The sequence below is a fragment of the Phocoena phocoena genome, chromosome 13 (assembly GCF_963924675.1).
Source record: "Phocoena phocoena chromosome 13, mPhoPho1.1, whole genome shotgun sequence".
NCBI classification, from domain to species: domain Eukaryota; kingdom Metazoa; phylum Chordata; class Mammalia; order Artiodactyla; family Phocoenidae; genus Phocoena; species Phocoena phocoena.
This window is the reverse complement of record NC_089231.1, coordinates 81,348,809-81,371,382: the sequence shown is the minus strand read 5'-3', so window position 1 is coordinate 81,371,382 and position 22,574 is coordinate 81,348,809. Positions and strand designations below refer to the sequence as shown.

Here is a 22,574-nt window from a genome sequence, read left to right as displayed (position 1 = left end):
ATTCCTTCTCATTGGAACAAGAAGAAAGTCTCTACCTTTAACACCTCTCCAGCACTTGCCAGTCTCCTTTTATAACAAAGACAAACAGCAATGTTTTGTTTTCATTGTATTTTTATTTTAAAGACTACCTTCTGTTTATGGCATAGTGTCCTCTAGCGATAAAAAAAGTTCCTTTTCAAATGTACTTATTTAGGTTAAAAAGAGAAGGGGTTGTTATGTAAAGGTCAAGAACAAGCAAAATTTATCTAGATGCTAGGGTCAGAATGATAGTTACCTTTAAGGGGGTACTAACTAGGAGAGGGCACAAGGGAACCTTCCAAGGTGCTAAGAGTGTGAATATTCTGTGTATCTACCTGGACAATGGTTATAAGGGTGTAAAAGTTTGAGCTTAAAATTGAACTTAAGGGCTTCCCTGGTGGCTCAGTGGTTGAGAGTCTGCCTGCTGATGCAGGGGACACGGGTTCGTGCCCCAGCCCGGGAAGATCCCACATGCCGTGGAGCGGCTGGGCCTGTGAGCCATGGCTGCTGAGCCTGCGCGTCTGGAGCCTGTGCTCCGCAACGGGAGAGGCCACAACAGTGAGAGGCCCGCGTACCGCAAAAAAAAAAAAAAAAAAAAAAAATTGAACTTAAAATTATACAAAAAGAAAGAAGAGTCAGTTTGAAGGTAAATATCATGGAAATAGTAATTCATGTGGAATATCAATATGGCAAAATACATGCAGAAGGGTAGTATGAATGGTTGAAGTTCAGAGAGTAATGGACTGGACAACCTTGAAAGTTCCTTCTGGCTTATATGTTCTGAGACTGTGAGTGCCTTGGAAGTTCCAAGGTTGCAAGCTGATGGCAGACGCTCTCAGAGCTAGGGCCACTCCCCGGGCAGCGGGCATTTCCCGTGGGCAAGCAGTGGGGCTGTGAAGAGTTCTTCTTCCCTGCCCCAGCCTCTTCCTGCTGCCTAGCCCTGGCTGCAGCTCAGTCCCAGCTTCCTTTCTCTCTGCACGCTGGCCCGAGCCTCAGCTGCATCTATCATCTGCTTCAAGCTCATTAAAATTATTTCTTTTTTAGTTGCAAATGGGCTGTTTATGATGATCATTATTTGAATGGTCTGCGGCGGGCTCCGGGCTGTCTGTCTGCTGCTGATGACCAGTTAATCAGATGTTCTCCCTGCCTGGGCCTGGCCCAAAGTCTGGGGCTGTGTTAATCATGGCCCCCCTAGGGCTGGGGGCTGGAGGCCAGGTGGGAGAGGATCCCAAGTTCTGCTTGATCATCAAAGAGGCCCTGCTAGCTGTGTATGTGCATGGGGGTTCAGACACTTATTTCTAAAACTCAGCTTCAGATTGGTGCTGGTTTATGTTTATGAGAGTTTTTTATATTCCTTCAAAATAAATACAGTGCTGTGAGCTTTTTTATTTTAAATATGTTTATTTTAAAAGACATGTCAATTCTGTCGTTGGCTGTTTTGCTCTGTTAATGTTCAAATAGCCTGTCTTTTAGGGTGGGAGGGAGTGGTTTTTAATGTCTTTGCCTGATAGAGTAAAACTTGTCAGTACTCTGTCATCCTTTTATTGGTGGGGCGGGGGGGTGTGAGATTTTTACTGACCTGTGAAATCCAGAACTCTTAGAATCACTGATCTAGTGGGGTGTTCTTTGAGCTCTCAGCTTATCTAAATTAGTATCAGCCAGCATTTCTTGAACACTTAGTACTGTGCTTGATGCTTTACACATTTATAACATTTAAAACAAGCTCCCTGAACATCCCCCAGCTAGTGGGGAAGTGGAGCAGAAACCCTGTGATGAGCAGGGCATTACAATTTTGCCTTTATAATCCACCAAGGAGATAATTCACAGCTGAATTATTAGGACTGTAATTTGTTTCTTAGTCCCTGCTTGAATTACCTTACAAACATATTAATGTGCTCGTCACATGAGATGATGTGTACGAGGAGCTTAGCATGGTGCCTGGTATGTGTAAGCACCCAATACATGGTAGTTATGATTATTTACTATTATTGTTGTTGACGTGTTAGTGTACTAACCATAGAAATGTGGCAGGAATTCAGAGTTGAAGGATGAGCATAGATGTAAGGCAGAGGTAAGAAGAGCATGGACATCAGTCATGATGTCCGTCGTCTGCTCCTCTAGGGATGAACAGGAAAGACGGCAAGAGCTGGGCTTCTGTGGGGCTGGGGTTGGGAGCCTGCTGATGCTCCCCATCTGGTCTCACCTCTGCTCTGTCTACAGTGTGGATGCAGCAGACAGATTTGTACCCACCAGCAGCCTGAGAGGTTAGGGTGGAGGGAGCCAGTGCGGTCACATGGCATCGTTGTCTGGTACAGCACATCAGACAGTTAGACTTAACCTGCTCTGAGATTTCCTTTTGGAACTTGGGTTTGATGTTTTAAATAAGGAGTCGGGCTTCCCTGGTGGCGCAGTGGTTGAGAGTCTGCCTGCCGATGCAGGGGACACAGGTTCGTGCCCTGGTCCGGGAAGATCCCACATGCCGCGGAGCGGCTGGGCCCGTGAGCCATGGCTGCTGAGCCTGCGCGTCCGAAGCCTGTGCTCCGCAACGGGAGAGGCCGCAACAGTGAGAGGCCCGCGTACCGCAGTCAATCAATCAATCAATAAATAGTCAAAGTTCAGCCCCCACCAGGTTGCTGGGATGCTGGGAGAGGCAGTATCCCAGAGATAAGAACATTGTGTCAGATATATGATCATTCAAAACCGTGTGATGTTAACGCAAGTCCCAGTTCTGTTTGTCCTGTAGCCATGTAAAAATCACTTCTTTATCTTCAAGACGGATGAGAAAAACTAAGAAAAACTGTGAGCACTCTGCCACAACTCAAATTGACCATGACACTCCAGTTACTTCTCTCCTGCCAAGTGAGGGTCTGTCCACCTGGCTTCCCCACATAGTTGGTTTTTGTCTGCCTTTGGTCAGTCCCATTGCTGCTACCACAGATCTCTCCCTAGTCACTTGATATTTTGGTCATGGTCAATTGTGGTTTCTTTATTGGAAACTACAATTTTTTTTAAATGATGATAAACCAGAAGTCTCCTTATTTTCTCTGTCACCTTGGCAGACTGTCAGAAATTGTTTCTGTTTCTCTCTCTTGTCTCCCATGACACCTTGTTCCTTACCTGGATCAAAAATTCAATGGGACGTTTGGACTGGAAGCCCCTGCACCTTGGAGTTAGTGTACCCAGTGCTGTGGCATAGAATTGATATCAGCACCTTGGAGAGCACCACATTTCCAAGTCTCTTGCCCCTCTATTTTAATGGCTACACTCTTGCCTCGATTTTCCTCCCTTCTAGTCTTATGATTCTCCAAAGAGGTTAGACATTTCTCCAGAAATAGAAATTCCTTCCCCGATTCTCCCAAAGGCTCCATAGGCAGAGACACTTACCCTGGGTTTGGGGTATGCGGTCCAGCCTTCGATGGGCGCGAGGTTTATGGTGCTACGGTGAACTGCTGTTGAGCAGATTTACCGACTCTCAGACATGATATAAGACGATTACCATGCATTTCGTCTCTTAGAGGGAAAAGGATTTGCAGCGGGTTAATAGTACTTTTATTTCATTATCTAATAGTAAAAGTGTTTCATTGTGTGTGCGAGATGAATGCGCATTAGCGATGACAAATGAGGTCTTTCAGCACGGTGCCGGGCCTCATCGTACATATGTTAGATTAAAGAGTTCACCCTAGAAATACACTCTTGCATCTGCTTGTGTGTTTTTAATAAATCTGATTGCAGAAATTTATTGCATCACTGGATTTAGGAAATTATGGGGCTTGATTGCTGCAGATATAATCGGGTGATATATACAGAAATGCTCCTCTAGTTATCGTCCAGAAAAAAAGCCCATCTCGGGATGGTGCAAGAAAGCAGCAGACCACATAAACAGAGCATTTCTTGAATTATGCAAATGAAATCCATGACAACTCATGGTGAATTATTCTCCCCTCGTGAAACCGCCACTGTTAAAGTGAAGAAAGCTGCGAGAGGGGTGATCAAATATACATGTACAACCAGCAGACATTGTCTGTCATGTGTGAGCTGGAGCGTCCCCCACTTCCATCTCTCACTCTCTTTTTTTCCCCTCCTTGGTTTGTCCTGTAAAAACCTGGTCTGAAACCTTCATTGCACATAAGCAGGCAAGGCTGCTTCCAGTCCTTTTCTTCTGAATCCAGGCGTCTTCAATGAAATATTTCTTATACTTGAAGTGGACCTTAGATAATTTACTGCAGGATACACAAAAGGTCATCTTGCTTCTTATTGGCACCTTCATTTTTCCAAAATCTACAGAGATTAAAAAGCCATCTATATCTTAAAAGGCGTATTTATGAACCCTTAAGTGTAAGTCATAGTTGGAACCGTTCCCACCTCTGATATATGAAAGCTGTCGACAGCACTTTCTTACACTATAATATGCCCATACAATATGCCGCACTTTACTATTTTGACACCGTTTGGAGATGTTTTCTACAGTTACTGACAAGCTTATGCCATCACTCCCTTGGAAATTTAAGAGGTGGGGCAGAGGCGTAGGGGAGAAATGAAAAAAAACAGCTCCACCAACTTTATGGGAGATTATTGATCTGGCCTGACTTCTGACAAGCAAAAAAAGCTGTCCTGGATTTTTTTCGGTTGCATCCCCAGTTTCGTAAATTATTCATTTGTGCCAGGAGTCAATATCCTGTCTTTTCTCAGCTTTTTTGTAAGTTAAGGAAACTTGTTTGGAATGCTGTTTTGTACGATGATTAAAAAGGAAAAGGAGGAAAAAAATCTTTTTCTTTTCTCTCTCCCTCTCTCTCTCTTTTTTTTTCTTTTTTTTTTTTTTTATTGTTCCAGAAGGAGCTTAATTCCGTCGCTTCCGAGCTGTCTGCACGGCAGGAGGAGAGTGAACATTCTCATAAACATTTAATTGAACTCCGCCGGGAATTTAAGAAAAATGTACCTGAGGTACAGTATAGTTGCTATTATAGAATTAACTCAGTAGGAATGCAGATTTTTCTCTGTTCAAACTGTATTTTGAAAACTATAGACATAAGTGACTAACAAGAAAAGAAGCTAATTAGCCACGAAGAAAAATTACAACCCTCAACCTTTCCGTGTTTCTCAGTGTAGCGGTGCTCACTGGTGCTGTCTAGAATAAAAGCAGGACGCTTCTCCATGGAAGTCATTGTTTTTGAGGGCTCTATACCACATCCATTTTCCCCTCACATTAATGTCTAAGTCAAATGCTTGGCCTTGACGGCAAAGACAATTTGTCTAGAGTTCCTGATTTTATTTTGCTTTCCCATTGGCGTCCAGGAGATGATGGCTGTAGACTGTCTCACCCTCTCTGGTCCTTCCCTTGATCTCTATGTCTGAAACTGTCTCCCCCACCTGCCCATAAACGTTCCTCATTCTCCCCCTTCACCTCCTCCTTTGCAACTCCAGCCACCAGCGTTGTCCTTCCCAGCTGCCATGAGGGTGGTCCAGGTAATGGCCAGCCCCAGGGGAAGAGACGAGAATGGACACGTTTCTTTCTTCACAAGGGTGAATGTGTGAATTTTTTCTCCTCCTCTGTCAGGCCCCCTGTTGCTTCTCAAATTTTTTTTTTTTTTAGTGATGGAAATAAACACAAATAGGAAAAAGAAAACCTTCTGACTCCATATAATGTTGGCAGGGATGTGACACATCAGAGCCATGACAGGAAACAGATACCCCGCCCATTCCCAAAGCCTGCTGTGCTTCTCTGTGCTCAGCAGAGGGTTGAGCTCTCTGTCCCAGGCTGCTCAGGTGGCCTGGATCTTGGAGGAGGGCCAGACAGGGTCTGCCATTCCAGAGGTATCAGACCTGGACATGTTGATTCCACTCTGCCTGTTGGAATCACCTAGGGGTCCTGTTGCCATCTTACTGATGGAGACCATGGAAGGATGGAGAAGAAGCAAGCCCACCCAGGAATCAGGCCACATAAGTGCAGAGGGGTCAGTCTCTTAGCTGTGAAGTCCTCCTCACACCAGTCATACATATCTTTGGTTCTTCAAGGCAAGAGTGGGAAGTAGGATCTAGTTAGAACTTGTCCATGGAGCAAGTCTGGGAGGAATCAGGTTTGGGAGCTGAGAGAGAGTGCACTTGTAGAAGGGGCGGGAGTCTCAGATCTGAGCGTGTCTCCCATGTTATGGCTTTAGAAAGGCCAAGTTACATCCTGGGTTTGACTGGGAGCTAAGAAAGCATAGGGAGATTCTGAGCATCCTTCCCTTCCCTTTTAGAACAGAGAACAGCTTGGTCTTTAAACCAGTTTTTCTGCCCAGAAGGAGAGAACCAGAAGCTTTGCCTCTGACTCTCCCATCTCTGGGAAGCAGAGATGAAACGGCCACAGATCTTCACAGCCCACCATTTTGTCCTCCTTCCCCCAGGCGACGTGGGAGCCCCCAGGTGATGAGGGAAATCCAGGCCAGGTTTTAAGCCTCTGAGTTCGGCTTACATAATTTTAATACTGCATAATTATGCAATTATGTAATTAGAAGGAATAAGTTTCCATTCCTATTATAGTCGCGCCTCTGAAAATTCTCATTTTTGGAACTAGCCTCTCCTGATGGGGGAGAGTCATGCCAAGACTTTATTTAAGAACATCATCTGGCTGGTGCCCAGCTCACCTCCTGCTGATGCCTTTGCTCAGTTTCCCCCAGGAGTTAAGCAGACAGGGCAGTGGGCTTCTAGAAATGGCTGGCATTGGCCCAAAATCCCACCCACCCCGCCGTGGGTCTCAGATTTGAATCCCCTAAATTCACTTGAGTGTGGGGTTGTGAACAGAGCCTGTTTGGGGAGTCTGTTGACCTGCATTGAAATCCCAACTGTGCCACTCACTTGCTTTGAGACCTTGAACAAGGCAGCCCCTCTCGGGGCCTCTGGGTCCCTTTCTGTAAATTCAGGGGACTGGAGATGGTTTTTGAGCCCCTTCCAACACCAACATTTCCTGAACCCAGACCAGAGGTTTCCTGTTGATGTGTTTTATTTAGTCTGTAAAGGTCTTTCAAATTTTACAGTAAGTTGTCAATGTTTAGCATCTCTGATTTCACCCCAAAGCTTGGGTTTCCGATATCTTTTGAGACTGTTTGGTAGATCTGGCCATGGGGATGCTCCATGCCCAGTGGCAGAAACAGCCGAGCAGCTGCCGCTCACGTTACCAAGATGCTGTGCTCCTCTGAGATTTGCCATGGGACAGCCTGTCTCCCTCCTGTCCACTTCCTCCAGCCTCTGTGGGCATTTGAGTTTACAACCCACAATCTAGGTTTTCTTAAGTTTCGTTTTCTGCGCTCAGCCCGTGCACTCACGGTTCCTTATGATCAAATAAATCCACTAGGTTCACACGCACTCCCTACGTCCCTCCTGAAGATCCCCTGCATACATCAGTGGCTCTGAGAAGCCCTGGGGGCCACAAATCAGTGAGGAAAGCATAGCCAGGACCCAGAAGAAGGATTTTTTCCAGGGCCAGGAGCAACACAATCCTATTTCATAGTTAAGGGATTTTATTCTTCAGCTGAAATATGTATTCTTCAGCTCATCTCTTCCTTTCCTGTTTCTGTCTGCTACCCCCTCCCTCTCCATTCTCTCCAGCTCCCCTCAGCTCCTCCTCCCAAGGGGGTCTCTTGTGGGCCATAGAAGCCAGTGGTTAGGGGAGTCACCAGTGGGTCTCAGAGGAAACTGGAGCATTTATGGTTGGGATCTTGGTACCCTCGGTTCTAATCCCTCTTGCACGCTGGAGAGAACTCATGGGAGTCCACCAGGGATGCCCTTGTGGCTGGGAACCTCAAGGTCACTTGAGAAAGGCATGAAATTAGGGTCCAGAAAGAGGGGGCTGCCTTCTGAAGACAGCCCAATGGCAGAGTTGATCAAACATTTACAGAGCCCTTCTTCTGAGCTGGGTGCCATGGCAGGTGACCCCACCAAGCCCCCAGAAACCCCACCTTCTGGTGAGGAAGGAGCGACCGTGCAGCGTGGTGTTGCTAAAATGCCAAATGCAGTCTTTGCTGGAAGGGGCAGCTGGGTGGGGAAGCAGAAATGGCACCCTAGGGAGACATCTCCCAAGCAACCTAAAGGACAGAGGTTTTCATGTAGGAGCTTTGGTGACATGGCCCTGGGTGTGGAGCCTTTCCAGCCCCTGCTCCAAAAAATGTCCCATGATGGACCACCAGTCCCGCAAGGTACTTTGCATAAATGAGCATTCCATGATCAAATCCATTTGGGAAATGCTACTTCCTCTCTCCCTCTTCCAGAAATTCTCATTGTGCATTATGTAAAAGGCTCCAAAAAGTCCTGCAGGGAAGAAACTTGATGTTGTGCTTGATGCGTCCTAGTCGGATCTGGCTTGGCACCGTGGTGTGTGTTTGTGTCTGTCTGTAGGTGTATATATGAGGAACCGTTATGAAATCTCATGGAGTGCAGGTCCCACGGGACACGCTTGGGAAATACTGATTTGGGGGACAGCAATGAGCTGCAAACAGGGGCCATGGGGGTATCCCACTTGGCACCACGGTGAACTCTTCGCTGATCTCTTTTACAGGAAATCAGAGAGATGGTGGCTCCTGTATTAAAAAGCTTCCAAGCTGAGGTAAGACCCAAGGCCTGTGGCATGTCACAAAAATACTTCCCAGTTCCCTCTCCTATCCCACCTGGAGTTGCCAGAGGATGCCAGCAGCAGAGAAACTTCTCTACCCCCATTGCAAACTGCCCCATGCCCTCCTGATCAGCCATGGTATCATGATAAGAATGGGTTCTCTGTTCTGTTTGATGGGATTTCTGCCTGCTCTGAAATCCTCTCTACCACCCATCCTCTGAGGATATAAAATCTACACTTTTCACATCCTTTCCTGCCAACCCATCGGACCCTAGTTCCTTTGGCAGCAGCTGAGCTGCCCTCAGCCAGTTGTTTCTCTTGCCGTCCTGGAGCCCTGGGATGGAGCTGAACCTCCTCTGTTTCTCCTCTTTGCTTGACTTTGTGACCAGGATTCTGAGAATGTCCACTTGTCTAGCTGGCGCAGGAGGTAGGCTAGGAAAAGAATGGAATTACACTGAGTCAGGAGAGTGGAAGGGAGGGCCATTTCTCCAATGTTCTGTCTTCAGGGGGCTTTTCTCCGTCTTCCCCTGTATTCAGGCAGAACCCTGGAAGGATAGGCCCTTCTCAGAGCTTGCCAGTGGAGATGCATTTTAAGTCTGTCGTCTGCCAAGTGCCACATTACTTTAAATCTGTCTCTTCGGAACTGCGTAAGCGCATAAGGCAATATTAAAGTAAACAATAACTGGATTTACACAAATGTCGCTGATTTCCATATTTTTCATCCTTTCATTTTATTACTGAGTTGACTGATACGCTTATTTATTTATAGGGCCATCCGGTATTGATTCATTTGGTTGTAAGGTGCCTGAGCTGGAAGGGGGTAGAAAAAAACCAGAAAGAAGACCAATAATGTTGGGAATGTGTCATCATGGCTTTTATGTTTTTAAAAAAAGGCCCCCATCTGCCGCCAGCTCATGGTCCCCTGAGAAATACTCAGCACACAAGCCCTCTCAGGCAGCTGATCCCTCTGTCCAGCCCAAAGACAGGCAGTGAGTGTCTTGTGTAGAGCGTCACTTTCTCAGCCATTCCCTTGCTTGGGTTGGTGTGGCAGAGCTTCTCCTAACTACTTAGACCCTCAGTTTCTCTATATGTTAAAGTGGAATAAAGGCACTGCAGATCTTTTCATGTTCTTTTGAGGATTAACTGAAATATAATGAAAGGGAAGAGTTTAATGTAATTCCCGGTACATGGAGAGCTGCTAGGGAGTGAAGAGCACAGACTCTGGAGTCAACCTGGATTTGAATCCTGCCTCTGCCAGTTACTAGCTGTTTGACCTTAGGCAAGTTACTTGACCTCTCTCTGCCTCTGTGTCATACTCTATAAAATTGGATAATAATTATACCTACTTCATAGGGTTGTGATTGAGGAAGAACAAAGTCAATACTCATGGAGTGCTTAGGACATTACCTTGCATATTAGAAGTTTTATTATTCCTATTATCAGTCACCTTCAACACAGGTTTATTTGGCCTCCACTATGCCTGGGTTGGAATCTGCCTCTTTCCTAACTAGGTGTTCAAGGATTTTTATCCAAAAGAAGGGGGTTTTCTATCCCTATAGGAAGCAGGCATGACTTATGCCGTCTTTCCAATAGGAGAAAGAGTTAAACCTTAGATTTCGGCAGTGATCCAGGGAAGACCCAAGTGCAGCATGGTGGAAAGCACATGTGAATCAGACTCGTATGAGTCTGGCTTGAATTTCAGCCCTGCTGCTTATACGAGCTGTGTGACCTGGGAGAAGTTCCTCCACCTCTCGGAGCTGCAGCTTTCCTCCTCTCGTAAGTGAGGCTAACAGTAAGGATTCTAAGAACTAAGCAGGGTGGAGGCAGTCGACATGGTGTCTGGCACACAGTTGGCGCTCAGTAAGTGCAGGAGGAGAGAGAGAGTCTTAGTGGGGCCAAAATAGGCAAAGGTGAATTTTCATTTCCAAACCCATATGGCATGTTGAATACACACCATTTTAATAGCCGGGGATCTTCAAGGAACTTCGTTAATTTTTTTAAGAGGGTTTTCCGTCATCCCTTTAATGTACCAAAAAGACTACATTTGTCTGGAGTTTTATTCCTGAAACCCCTGCTTTCTTCATGATCTATTGACCAATCCATTGCGACCGTCATGTCCCTCCCACTGCCTCAGGGGAGAAACGCCGGCAAAGAAAGGTGTTAATAAAAAGCATCTCCTTCGTCCAGAACAAACTGCACACACATAGGCCATTTATAATCCAAATTTGATTTTCATTTTAATTTTTTTAATGAGGGTTCATCCTTTATGCCGCTTCCCTCTTGCCAGCCACCAGGCTCTAGGCTCAGAGCTGAGGATTCCCAAGTGGGCATTAATCACCTCCCAGGAATATTCCCTGAGGCAAACACCTTCCAGAGTCATATAAACTAACCCATAAAACGCCAAGGCTGAATATCGTGCCTGTCATTCCTTCTTCCCCAGTGTGGGCCTCTTGTTGAAATATAACATGTTCAAGTTCATTCCTTAATTTCACTCCACCAGCCCTGGTGAATACAGCATACAAGCATCCTTTTATCTTTTCATACTGTGTATGTGTGAGGGTCTTTTTTCCTTTTTCTTTCTTTCTTTCCTTCCTTCCTTCCTTCCTTCCTTCCTTCCTTCTTCCTTCTTTCTTTCTTTCTTTCTTTTCTTTCTTTTCTTTTCTTTTCTTTTCTTTTTCATGCTGGTGGGAGGGGGGCAGAGAGGAAGTGAATTTGCCCTGCTGTGAATCAAGGAAGCTTTTCCTCTCTGCCTTGATTGCTTAAAGGACAGTCTTGATTCCCCCTGCTCAGGGAAACAAAGACAGCCAGAGAAGGTGGCTTAATGGAGACAGCTTGAAATGGCCAAAGTTTGAATATCCTTGCGCTCAGAGAAAAGAGCAAGACGAAAGCCCTGCTAATTACAAAAGTTGCTTTATGAAAGATAATTCAAAGCAATAATTTAGCAAACATAATCAAGTCGCACAGATGGGGTTGTTGATGGATGGATTGCAACATGCAATTAGCAGTTCTCGTAGTTACATATCATTAACCCTCCAAGCACAGAAATTATTTTCTCATTATTAGTTGAAAAGGTAAAATTAAGCTGACTAGACAGTAAAGGAACAAACTACAATTAATTACCTTCATTTATTACAGTCATTATTTTAAACTTATTTTTACTTGGAGAGAGAGACGAAAACATCTAAATTAAAAGTTTTCTTATGCTAAATCAGAGGTGAAACTTTTCTAAGGAGCATGTGCAGTGGCCCAGCCAGAATATGGCAAGGCCACTGCTGGGAAATTTTTTTTCCCTGCTTCCTTCCTCTTCCACCTTGAAGGGGATATGGCCTGCATGATGGAAAACCCTTTCCGTTGAGTTGGAACAGACACGTTCATCTGGGCCTGATTGAAACAGAGCAGTTTGGGAACCAAGGAGGCTGAAGTGTCCTCTGACCCCCAGGGGAGGCAGGAGAGTGTGGAGGTCAGATATCCAGGGTCTGTGTCCCACCCTGACACTGCTTATGTGACTTTGGCAAGTGACTTCATGTCTCTGAGCCACTGTTTCCTCATCTGTAAATAGGGACAGCTCATCGGATTGCAAGAGGTTCAGTGAGATTCTCTGTTGATTGGCCAGCGAGTTATTTGTTCTCATTGTGGTGGGTGTGAACATCCTTCTGAATTTAATTTTAAGAACCCACCAAAGCATCACTGAACCTGTCACGCCATATTACAACCAAATTAAGAACCAGCAGCAGTCCTCTTTCATTTGGTATCATATACCTTATAAAGTAAATTGTTAATGCTTTTTCCCCCCAGTTAAGCAGTTATTTGCAGTTGTTCCGGGTATTTCTCATTAGAAATAACATCATCTAAAGAACGATATTGATTGATTTTTTTTAATCTTGGAATCATGGACGTGAACCACATATTTATATGACATTCCCTTTAACTAGAATTCTCATGCTTTATTTTTATATTATTGATCTTTTTGACACGAATTGCTTTTGGCCTTGTGTGAGTGTTGTAAGCTTTCTGCCTGCAGAGGAATGGGCCGGGCTGAGCTGGGAAGAGTGATCGCTCCAGCAGCATGGCGGTAACATTCCCACACATTTAACAGCAATTAGTCTGTGCTGATGCCGTGGTAGGCTTTCGTGTATGAAAATTTACAAGCCTTTTAATGGACTGCATTATGGAATGCCATGCGGGGCCAGTCGGTGGGGAGATGAGGCCGCCAGGCGCGCATCCATCTCACGGCACTGTCAGCCGAGTGTCTCTCAACACTCGTGTCTGCCTGGGGGTAGTGGCGATCAAAGCAGACGCTACTGCAACAGCCAGCACGACACCAGCGTGGGACGAGTGGCCATTCGTGCAGTCACTCATGCATCCATTCAGTATATGATTCTTGAGCAGCTGCTGTGTGCCAGGCATGGTACTAGGTGCTGGGGCTAAGTGGTGAACATTACTGACTTGTGCTCAAGAAAAGGTTGAGCACCACTGTGTGCCAAGAACCATGCTAAGCACTGAGGGTAACAGGGTGAACACAGATTATTCATCTGGCTCCCGTGATGTGGAGTAGAAATGACATGAGCCTAGATCCACACAGACCTGGGTTCCAATCCCAGCTCCGTCCTTTGCCAGCATTCTCGGTGAACCTTGGTTTCCCTGGCTGTAAACTGGGAATGGTAACAGTCCTTACCACACAGGGAGGCTAGGAGGATTCACGCAGGTGAAGAGCTCAATGCGACATAAACCTCCCAGAAATGGGACTGTTGCATCATGATTTAGTGTTGTTGCCCCTTCCCCTCCATCCAGCAACCCTAGAATACACATGTACACTCCTGCTTCCCTTCCAATTCCACTGAGATCTTCATGCTCAGCAGCATTTATTTGGCACCTGCTGTATACCAGGGTGAGTACCAGGCTCCAGGGATGTGGCAGTGAGCAGCTCCAGATACCGTTGCTGTCCTCATGGCACTCACAGCCTTAATGAGAGAGACAGCTGGAAACATACCCCTCAGAGCCAACGAAAGTCACGGTTATGATTGAGTTTCACGTGGCCAGAATGTGGGATGGGAGAGATTCAACCAGCCCACCCATTCCCTCATTCAGAAACTGTTTCTTGTGCAGACCCTGTGTGGGGCCCTGGGGATACAACAGGGAACAAGACAGACAGGGCCCCTGTCCCAGGGGCGCTCAGAACACAGTGAGAGACATGCCTATTTGCATCATGCACGTAAATTATTTGAAGGACAATATAGTGCAGTGGTTAGGAGCACGTCCCTCTTCTGCTGCTTATTAATTGTGTGACCTGGGGCAAATTATGTTTCTCTCTCTCTGCCTTGATTTCTTCATCCGTAAAATGGGACTCCTAACATCCCCTACTTCATAGTGTGAGAGTGAGGAGCAAATGAGGTAATAGGTGTAAAGGCTTAAAACAATGCCTGATGTAAAGAAAGCTGAGATCAGAGTCAGAGACTATAATCGTCTTGATTATCACAATGATTATGGTTTTGAAATCATCCCACACTGCATTAACTAATTATGGATGTGCTAAATGCTGCTGAGGCAAAATGCAGTTGCACCCAGGAAGACTCCAGTCTTATCTTCCTTTGTCCTAGCTCTGAGGCAGAGGACTGGACTGCTTGACCCACTGGGGTTGTTGCCCAGGGAGAAGGGGGCCCTGAAGTGCCATCCCCAAGTTTAGGCACTGGAGAAAGAACCTTCCTGGTCATGGCATCCTCTATGAGGCAGACCCCTCAAGAGGCCCTCAGGCATCCAGTATCACAGTCATACCCTCCCTGTTTCCTGAGTGCCAGGAATAAGACCCAGAGAGGGTGAGAAACTCACCTGGGGTCACATAGCCAGGAGACGGAAGGGTCCTATGTTGTTTCAGATCCATGTAATCCCCTTACCCAGAGTGGCTCCAATCAAGCAGCTGGTGAAGGAAGACAAAGGCAGTGGATTTGGGGTCTTGGAAAACTAGGTCCAAGCCCTACCACCACTCCCTAGCTGTGTTACCTTAGGCAGGTCGCTTTACCTCCAGCCTCAGTCTCCTGTTCTATAAAATGGGTTGTTGCAACACCCACCTTGTTTATCCCTAGGGATGGGCGTGGAAAGCCCACATGGTCACCCAACTGAAAGGAAGCATCCTTTCTCTAACCCTTTGTTATTCAGAGAATGGTCCACGGGCCAGCAGCATCCACATCACCTGGAATCTTGGTAGAAATGCAGCCTCATTGGCCCCCCCACCCCACCTCCCAGATCTCCTGAATCAGAATTTGCAGTTTAATAAGGTCCCCTGGTAAGTCAACTATACTTCAATCAAAAAAAAAATTCCCCAGTAATTTGGTGATTTATGATTCGTGTAGGCATTGAAGTTTGAGACGCTCAACCTGAGAGCCCTGGCTGCCCTGAGGGCTTTAAAAAATACCGAAATCCGGGTCCCACCGCAGAGTGGCTGGCATTCTTGGTCTGGCGTGAGCCTCAGGCATCAGGATGTTTAAAGCTTCTGCTGGTGATTCTGATGTTTGAGATGCTCTTGCCCTAGAAGCTCACCATCTAGTGGAGGAGACAGACACATGGAAATAACCAGTGGTGTGCTGGTAAATGATGAGCAGCTGGCTATCTGGGGAGCCCTGACTTCCATGGTATAAATACTGCTGCCAGGGCCAATTTCAAGCTGCCAGCCTGGAGCTGAGAAGAGATGTGCAGTAACATCTTATATAGCATTTCCACCACACAGACACAATAGCTATGCATAAGCTCAAAGCACCGGGAGTAGTAATGTATCACCAAGTAATTAGGAATTGATGAGTATTGAATATGTATTTCCTCTTTCTTTCAATTTTTTTGGTAAATTGCACACAGCATTTACCCCCTTAACCATCTTTAACTGTAGAGTTCGGTGGCATCAAGTACCTTCACATTGCTGTGCAGCCGTCACCACCGTCCATCTCCAGAACTTTTTTCATCTTCCCAAATTGAAACTCTGTTCCCATTAAACAGTAGCTCCCCATTCCCCACCCCTGGCAACCACAACTCTACTTTCTGTCTCTGTGAATTTGGCTCCAGGTACTTCATATAAGTGGAATCGTCTAGTATTTGTCTTTTTGTGACTGGCTTCTTTCACTCAGCAGAGTGTCCTCAAAATTCATCCATGTTGTAGTACCATCATATTTAATACAATTTATGTATTATAATTGTAGGTTTATATGATTTAAAATTTTAATTATGGCCATGTTTAGCAACCAGCTTGCAAAACTCCTGAAAATTTAGCAATCAGCTTTTGCAAGCTGCTGCAGGTCAGCCCCAGCACACCACCGGAAGTACAAGTGAGAACAGAGGTACAAAAGGCAGGCTTTAGGACAGGGGTCTGCAAACTATGGCCCTCGGGCCAAAGCCTATTTTTATAAAATTTTATTGGAACACAGCCATGCCCATTCATTCATATATTGTCCATGGTTGCTTTCCCACCACAGCAGAGAGCACAGAGTTGAGTAGTTGCAACAGAACCTGTATGACCTGCAAAGACAAAAATATTTATTATCTGGCCCTTTACAGAAAAAGCCTGCTCGCTCCTGCATTTAGGTGTACAGGGAGTGGGAGCGATTGAATCTTTTATTATTTATTCATTTGTTTACTCAGCCAGTATATACAGAGCACCTTCTGGGTGCCAGGCACTGTTCTAGGCACAGGAGCAAATAAGACAAAGTCCATTCCCTTCCAGAGCTGACCTTCTGGGGGAAGACAGATGTAATTCAGACTCTTGCGCAGCAAGTAAATATATAATTATCAGGAATAGCATGCCAGGTAAACTGAACAGCCTGTGCAGATGCCCTGAGGGAGGATGGAAGTGAGAATTGCAGGACTGAAAGCCTGGGAGAGTTGGCCAGAGTCAGTAGGCCCTCACCTGTGCCCAGACCTCTACCCACCCCTCCCATCTACCCTGCCAAGCACAGTATCACTTTGAGTCAGGCTTGCCCTGGCACACTGGCCCGCATTGCTTCCCCACCCTCAACGGCCACCTCCTAAATTCTCTCCATCCACCTCCCTCCTGGCCTTGGAGCCCACAGTGTGACAGACAAAAGTCTCTTATTTATTTCCTCCACAAGGTTTATAAACTGCCCTCTAATAAAATCAGTCTGAGCACAAGCACAAAATAATAACACTTAATTAAAATACATAAAGCCAAATATTAGTGGAGATCAGTGAAGATTAAGATCAACCAAATCCTATGTCCCAGTACTAAGCAGAGGCCTTGCCCTAATGGGAGGGGGTTTCCATTTCTTGAGCACCTACTGGGTACCACACTCGGGGCTGGTGACATCGGGGATGTTGTGGGATATTCTAGAGAATTCTAAGGAGAATCCTAAGGAGAAACAAATTCTAGAGAATCAAATTCTAGAGAATCCTAAGGAGAAACAATTCTAGAGAATCCTAAGGAGAAACAAATTCAGAGAGGTTGAGACACCAAGATCACATAACTGAGAAGTAGAGGTGGGATTTGAACCCAGTGTGTCCGCACAAGTCATAGTGGCTCATTCCTGTAGCAACAACATCTAACATAGTGGGAGTTTCTCATTCACATCACAGTCTAGTGCTGGTTAATGAGGCAAGGGAGCTCTGCTCCATGCAACCATTCAGGGATCCAGGCATCTTCTGTCTTCTGGCTCTGCCTTCACTGTATCCCAGAGTCCCTTTCACTTAGTCAGTACATGGGGAAGGTTCTCAAGGGACAGACCTGGAAGTGGCCACATCGTTTCCACCCACATTTCCTTGACCAGAACTCAATTATAAGGCCATGTCCAATTTCAAGGGAGGCTGGAGATATAGTCTAACGTGTGTGCCCAAGAGGGTAAAAAAAAAAAAAAGACAGGGCTAAGAGAGCACATAACCCTGTCTGCTGCACTGTGGCCTCCCTGATGGATGAAGTAACGACCTCATTAGCTATTGGGGACTAGGATGGACTCTGGAAAACAGTAGGATTAGTACATTTTGGACAAAAGAGCAAGAAATGAATTTCAAGGGGTCTGTCAAGTCAAGGAGCAGCAAAACAAGGGCAAGGAAGAATTTTAACAATTTGGTGGGTGTTATAAAGCTCCTACTCTGTGTACTTCTTTGTGCTGGCCTGACTAAGGGAAGAAATGAGCTCTGTCCAACAAGGAGGCCAAGCCACCCATTAGGAGCCCACACCCACTAAGAAAAACTAAGAAAAAAGCAAATGTAAAGTTGGAGCAACAGGTGTGCCAAAGAGAAAGTGATTACTTTGTAGGCAAGCAATCAGGCAAGACTTCCAAGAGGAGGTGAAGTCCAAGCTCAGGTTAGGAAGACTTGGGCAGGATGGAACACAGAGAACAAGGTGTGGTGGTAAGAGCACAAGCTGCCTTATCAGGCAGACCTGGGTTTGTGTCCCAGTTTGACCACTGGCTGGGTGATCTTAGGCAAGTCACTTCCCCTCTTTCTGAGCCTGTTACCTCATCAATAATGTGGTACCTAGTGATCAGGCTAATTGTGAGGATTAAATGAGATGGTCATGTCTGGAGTGCTTAGCTCAATGCAGGGCACACAGAAGGCTTAAAATGAGTACCCCAGTGGCTGTTTGGTGAGAAGTGCCACATATCTGAAGCTATGATGTGTAGGGAGGCGGGGGAGAGGAAGAGGCTAAGAAACACACTTGGGCAGGACAAGGGGGCCTTGAATGCTGAGTTAAGTCTGCACTTCGTCTTGTGGGTAGACAAGGTGCCCAGGAGTCTTTATTGATTATGAAACAGCATGACCAGAAGGTTTTTCTAGAAAGACCCCTTTGGAGGTAAGTGGGGTGGGAGGGGGTTGACTCAGAAGTCAGGATTTGGAGCACTTGAGACATGTAGCAGTAATGATGTCCTGGTCTGAGGTAGAGGAGTGGCAAAGAGAGGGCTGGTTTGAAAGAGTTTGGAAGTGGGGGGCCAGGCCTTCACGTGGCTGATGGAGATAGAAGGCCTGGGTATCAGGCTCCGGAGGTCAGTGGGGCATGACACCATTAGCAGAAGAGGAGGAGGCAGAACTGGTGTCAGGAAGACAAGCCCAGTTGGTTTAGACACCCAGGCTCTAGGAGCCAGGGAGGCCTGGGCTCAACCCCAGCTCTGCCTCTTACCTGCTGTGTGACCTTGAGCAGGTCACATGACATCACCTCCCCCATCTGTAAAATGGGGATAATATTTGTCCCTCCCTAATAGGGCTCTTGTTGGAGGACTCCATAAGATTATGCCTGGCACATAATAGGTGCTCAGGAAATGGTCCTTGTTATCACCATCCTTTTTCCTGTTGAGTCAGACCCAAAACTGGGTTAAGAAAGGGCTGATGATGAACAAGCAGATTCCTTGGATACTCTGCAGACTGTGAGAATGCTATTACTAGTAACAACCCACAGCAGCAGCCAAACCCTCCTGTGTGTTCAGTGTATGCTGTGTGCTCAGACATTCTTCTGAGTCCTCCACACATACGTTTTTTTCTTTTAACATCTTTATTGGACTATAATTGCTTTACAATGTTGTGTTAGTTTCTGCTGTATAACAAAGTGAATCAGTTATATGTATGCATATATCCCCATATCCCCTCCCTCTCGCATCTCCCTCCCACCCTCCCCATCCCACCCCTCTAGGTGGTTACAAAGAACGGAGCTGATCTCTGTGCTATGCAGCTGCTTCCCACTACCTATTTTACATTTGGTAGTGTATATATGTCAGTGCTACTCTCTCACTTCGTCCCAGCTTAACCTTCCCCCTCCCCGTGTCCTCAAGTCCATTCTCTATGTCTGCGTCTTTTTTCCTGTCGTGCCCCTAGGTTCATCAGAACCATTTTTTTTTTTTAGATTCCATATATATGTGTTAGCATACGGTATTTGTTTTTCTCTTTCTGACTTCACTCTGTATGACGGACTCTAGGTCCATCCACCTCACTACAAATAACTTAGTTTCATTTCTTTTTATGGCCGAGTAATATTACATTGTATATATGTGTCACTTCTTTATCCATTCATCTCTCAGTGGACACTTACGTTGCTTCCATGTCCTGGCTATTGTAAATAGCGCTGCAAGGAACACTGTGGTACATGTCTCTTTTTGAATTATGATTTTCTCAGGGTATATGCCGTGTAGTGGGATTGCTGGATCATATGGTAGTTCTATTTTTAGTTTTTTAAGGAACCTCCATGCAGTTCTCCATAGTGGCTGTATCAATTTACATTCCCATCAACAGTGCAAGAGGGTTCCCTTTTCTCCACACCCTCTCCAGCATTTATTGTTTGTAGATTTTTTGATGATGGCCATTCTGACCAGTGTAAGGTGATAGCTCATTGTGGTTTTGATTTGCATTTCTCTAATGATTAGTGATGTTGAGCATCCTTTCATGTGTTTGTTGGCAATCTGTATATCTTCTTTGGAGAAATGTCTGTTTAGGTCTTCCACCCATTTTTGGACTGGGTTCTTTGTTTTTTGATATGAGCTGCTTGTATATTTTGGAGATTAATCCTTTGTCAGTTGCTTCATTTGCAAATATTTTCTCCCATTCTGAGGGTTGTCTTTTTGTCTTGTTTATGGTTTCCTTTGCTGTGCAAAAGCTTTTAAGTTTCATTAGGTCCCATTTGTTTATTTTTGGTTTTATTTCCATTTCTCTAGGAGGTGGGTCAAAAAGGATCTTGCTGTGATTTATGTCATAGAGTGTTCTGCCTGTGTTTTCTTCTAAGAGTTTTATAGTGTCTGGCGTTACATTTAGGTCTTTAATCCATTTTGAGTTTATGTTTGTGTATGGTGTTAGGGAGTGTTTTAATTTCCTTCTTTTACATGTAGCTGTCCAGTTTTCCCAGCACCACTTATTGAAGAGGCTGTCTTTTCTCCACTGTATATTCTTGCCTCCTTTATCAAAGATAAGGTGACCATATGTACGTGGGTTTATCTCTAGGCTTTCTATCCTGTTCCATTAATGTATATTTCTGTTTTTGTGGCAGTACCATACTGTCTTGATTTCTGTAGCTTTGTAGTATAATCTGAAGTCAGGGAGCCTGATTCCTCCTGCTCCGTTTTTCTTTCTCAAGATTTGGCTACTCAGGGTCTTTTGTGTTTCCATACAAATTGTAAATTTTTTTGTTCTAGTTCTGTGAAAAATGCCGTTGGTAGCTTGATAGGGATTGCATTGAATCTGTAGATTGCTTTGGGTAGTATAGTCATTTTCACAATGTTGATTCTTCCAATCCAAGAACATGGTATATCTCTCCATCTGTTTGTATCGTCTTTAATTTCTTTCATCAGTGTCTTATAGTTTTCTGCATACAGGTTTTTTGTCTCCTTAGGAAGGTTTATTCCTAGATTTTTTATTCTTTTTGTTGCAGTGGTAAATGGGATTGTTTCCTTAAGTTCTCTTTCAGATTTTTCGTTAGTGCATAGGAATGCAGGAGATTTCTGTGCAGTAATTTTGTATCCTGAAACTTTACCAAATTCATGGATCAGCTCTAGTAGTTTTCTGATAGCATATTTAGGATTCTCTATGTATAGTATCATGTCATCTGCAAACAGTGACAGTTTTACTTCTCCTTTTCTGGTTTGGATCCCTTTTATTTCTTTTTCTTCTCTGACTGCTATGGCTAAAACTTCCAAAACTATGTTGAATAATAGCAGCAACCTTGTCTTGTTCCTGATCTTAAAGGAAATGGTTTCAGTTTTTCACCATTGAGAATGATGTTGGCTGTGGGTTTGTCATATATGGCATTTCTTATGTTGAGGTAGGTTCTCTGTCTGCCTACTTTCTGGAGAGTTTGTATCATAAATGGGTGTTGAATTTTGTCAAAAGCTTTTTCTGCATCTATTGAGATTATCATATGGCTTTTATCCTTCAGTCTGTTAATGTGGTGTACCACGTTGATGATTTCTGTATATTGAAGAATCCTTGCATCCCTGGGATAATCCCCACATGATCATCCTTTTAATATGCTGTTGGATTCTGTCTGCTAATATTTTGTTGAGGATTTTTGCATCTATGTTCATCAGTGATATTGGCCTGTAGTTTTCTTTTTTTGTGGCATCTTTGTTTGGTTTTGGTATCAGGGTGATGGTAGCCTTGTAGAATGAGTTTGGGAGTGTTTCTCCCTCTGCTATATTTTGGAAGAGTTTGAGAAGGATAGGTGTTAGCTCTTCTCTAAATGTTTGATAGAATTCACCTGTGAAGCCATCTGGTCCTGGACTTTTGTTTGTTGGAAGATTTTTAATCACAGTTTCAATTTCAGTGCCTGTGTTTGGTCTGTTCATATTTTCTATTTCTTCCTGGTTCAGTCTTGGAAGGTTGTGCTTTTCTAAGAATTTGTCCATTTCTTCCAGGTTGTCCATTTCATTGACATGTAGTCGCTTGTAGTAGTCTCTCATGATCCTTTGTGTTTCTGCAGTGTCAGTTGTTACTTCTTTTTCATTTCTAATTCTGTTGATTTGTCTTCTCTCTTTTCTTCTTGATGAGTCTGGCTAATGGTTTATCAATTTTGTTTATCTTCTCAAGAACCAGCTTTTAGTTTTATTGATCTTTGCTATTGTTTCCTTCATTTCTTTTTCATTTATTTCTGGTCTGATCTTTATAATTTCTTTCCTTCTGCTAACTTCGGGTGTTTTTTTTGGTTCTTCTTTCTCTAATCGCTTCAGGTGTAAGCTTAGGTTGTTTATTTGAGGGTTTTTTTTGTTTCTTGAGGTAGGATTGTATTGCTATAAACTTCCCTCTTAGAACTGCTTTTCCTGCATCATATAGGTTTTGGATCTTCATGTTTTCATTGTCATTTGTTTCTATGTATTTTTTAATATCCTCTTTGATTTCTTCAGTGATCTCTTGGTTCTTTAGTAGCGTATTGTTTAGCCAGCATGTGTTTGTATTTTTTACAGTTTTTTTCCTGTAATTGATATCTAGTCTTATAGCATTGTGGTCGGAAAAGATACTTGATACAATTTCAGTTTTCTTAAATTTACCAAGGCTTGATTTATGA

The 22,574-nt window shown here is 44.6% G+C and overlaps 1 protein-coding gene across 1 annotated transcript in view; it reads left to right on the top strand.

Moving 5' to 3' along the window:
- CUX2 (cut like homeobox 2) overlaps positions 1-22,574 on the top strand; it is a 259,022-nt gene that overhangs the window by 150,403 nt on the left and 86,045 nt on the right. The window contains exons 2-3 of the mRNA XM_065890009.1: positions 4,849-4,959; positions 8,549-8,596. Coding sequence (XP_065746081.1) covers positions 4,849-4,959; positions 8,549-8,596 — 159 coding nt within the window. The remainder of the gene's footprint in view (positions 1-4,848; positions 4,960-8,548; positions 8,597-22,574) is intronic.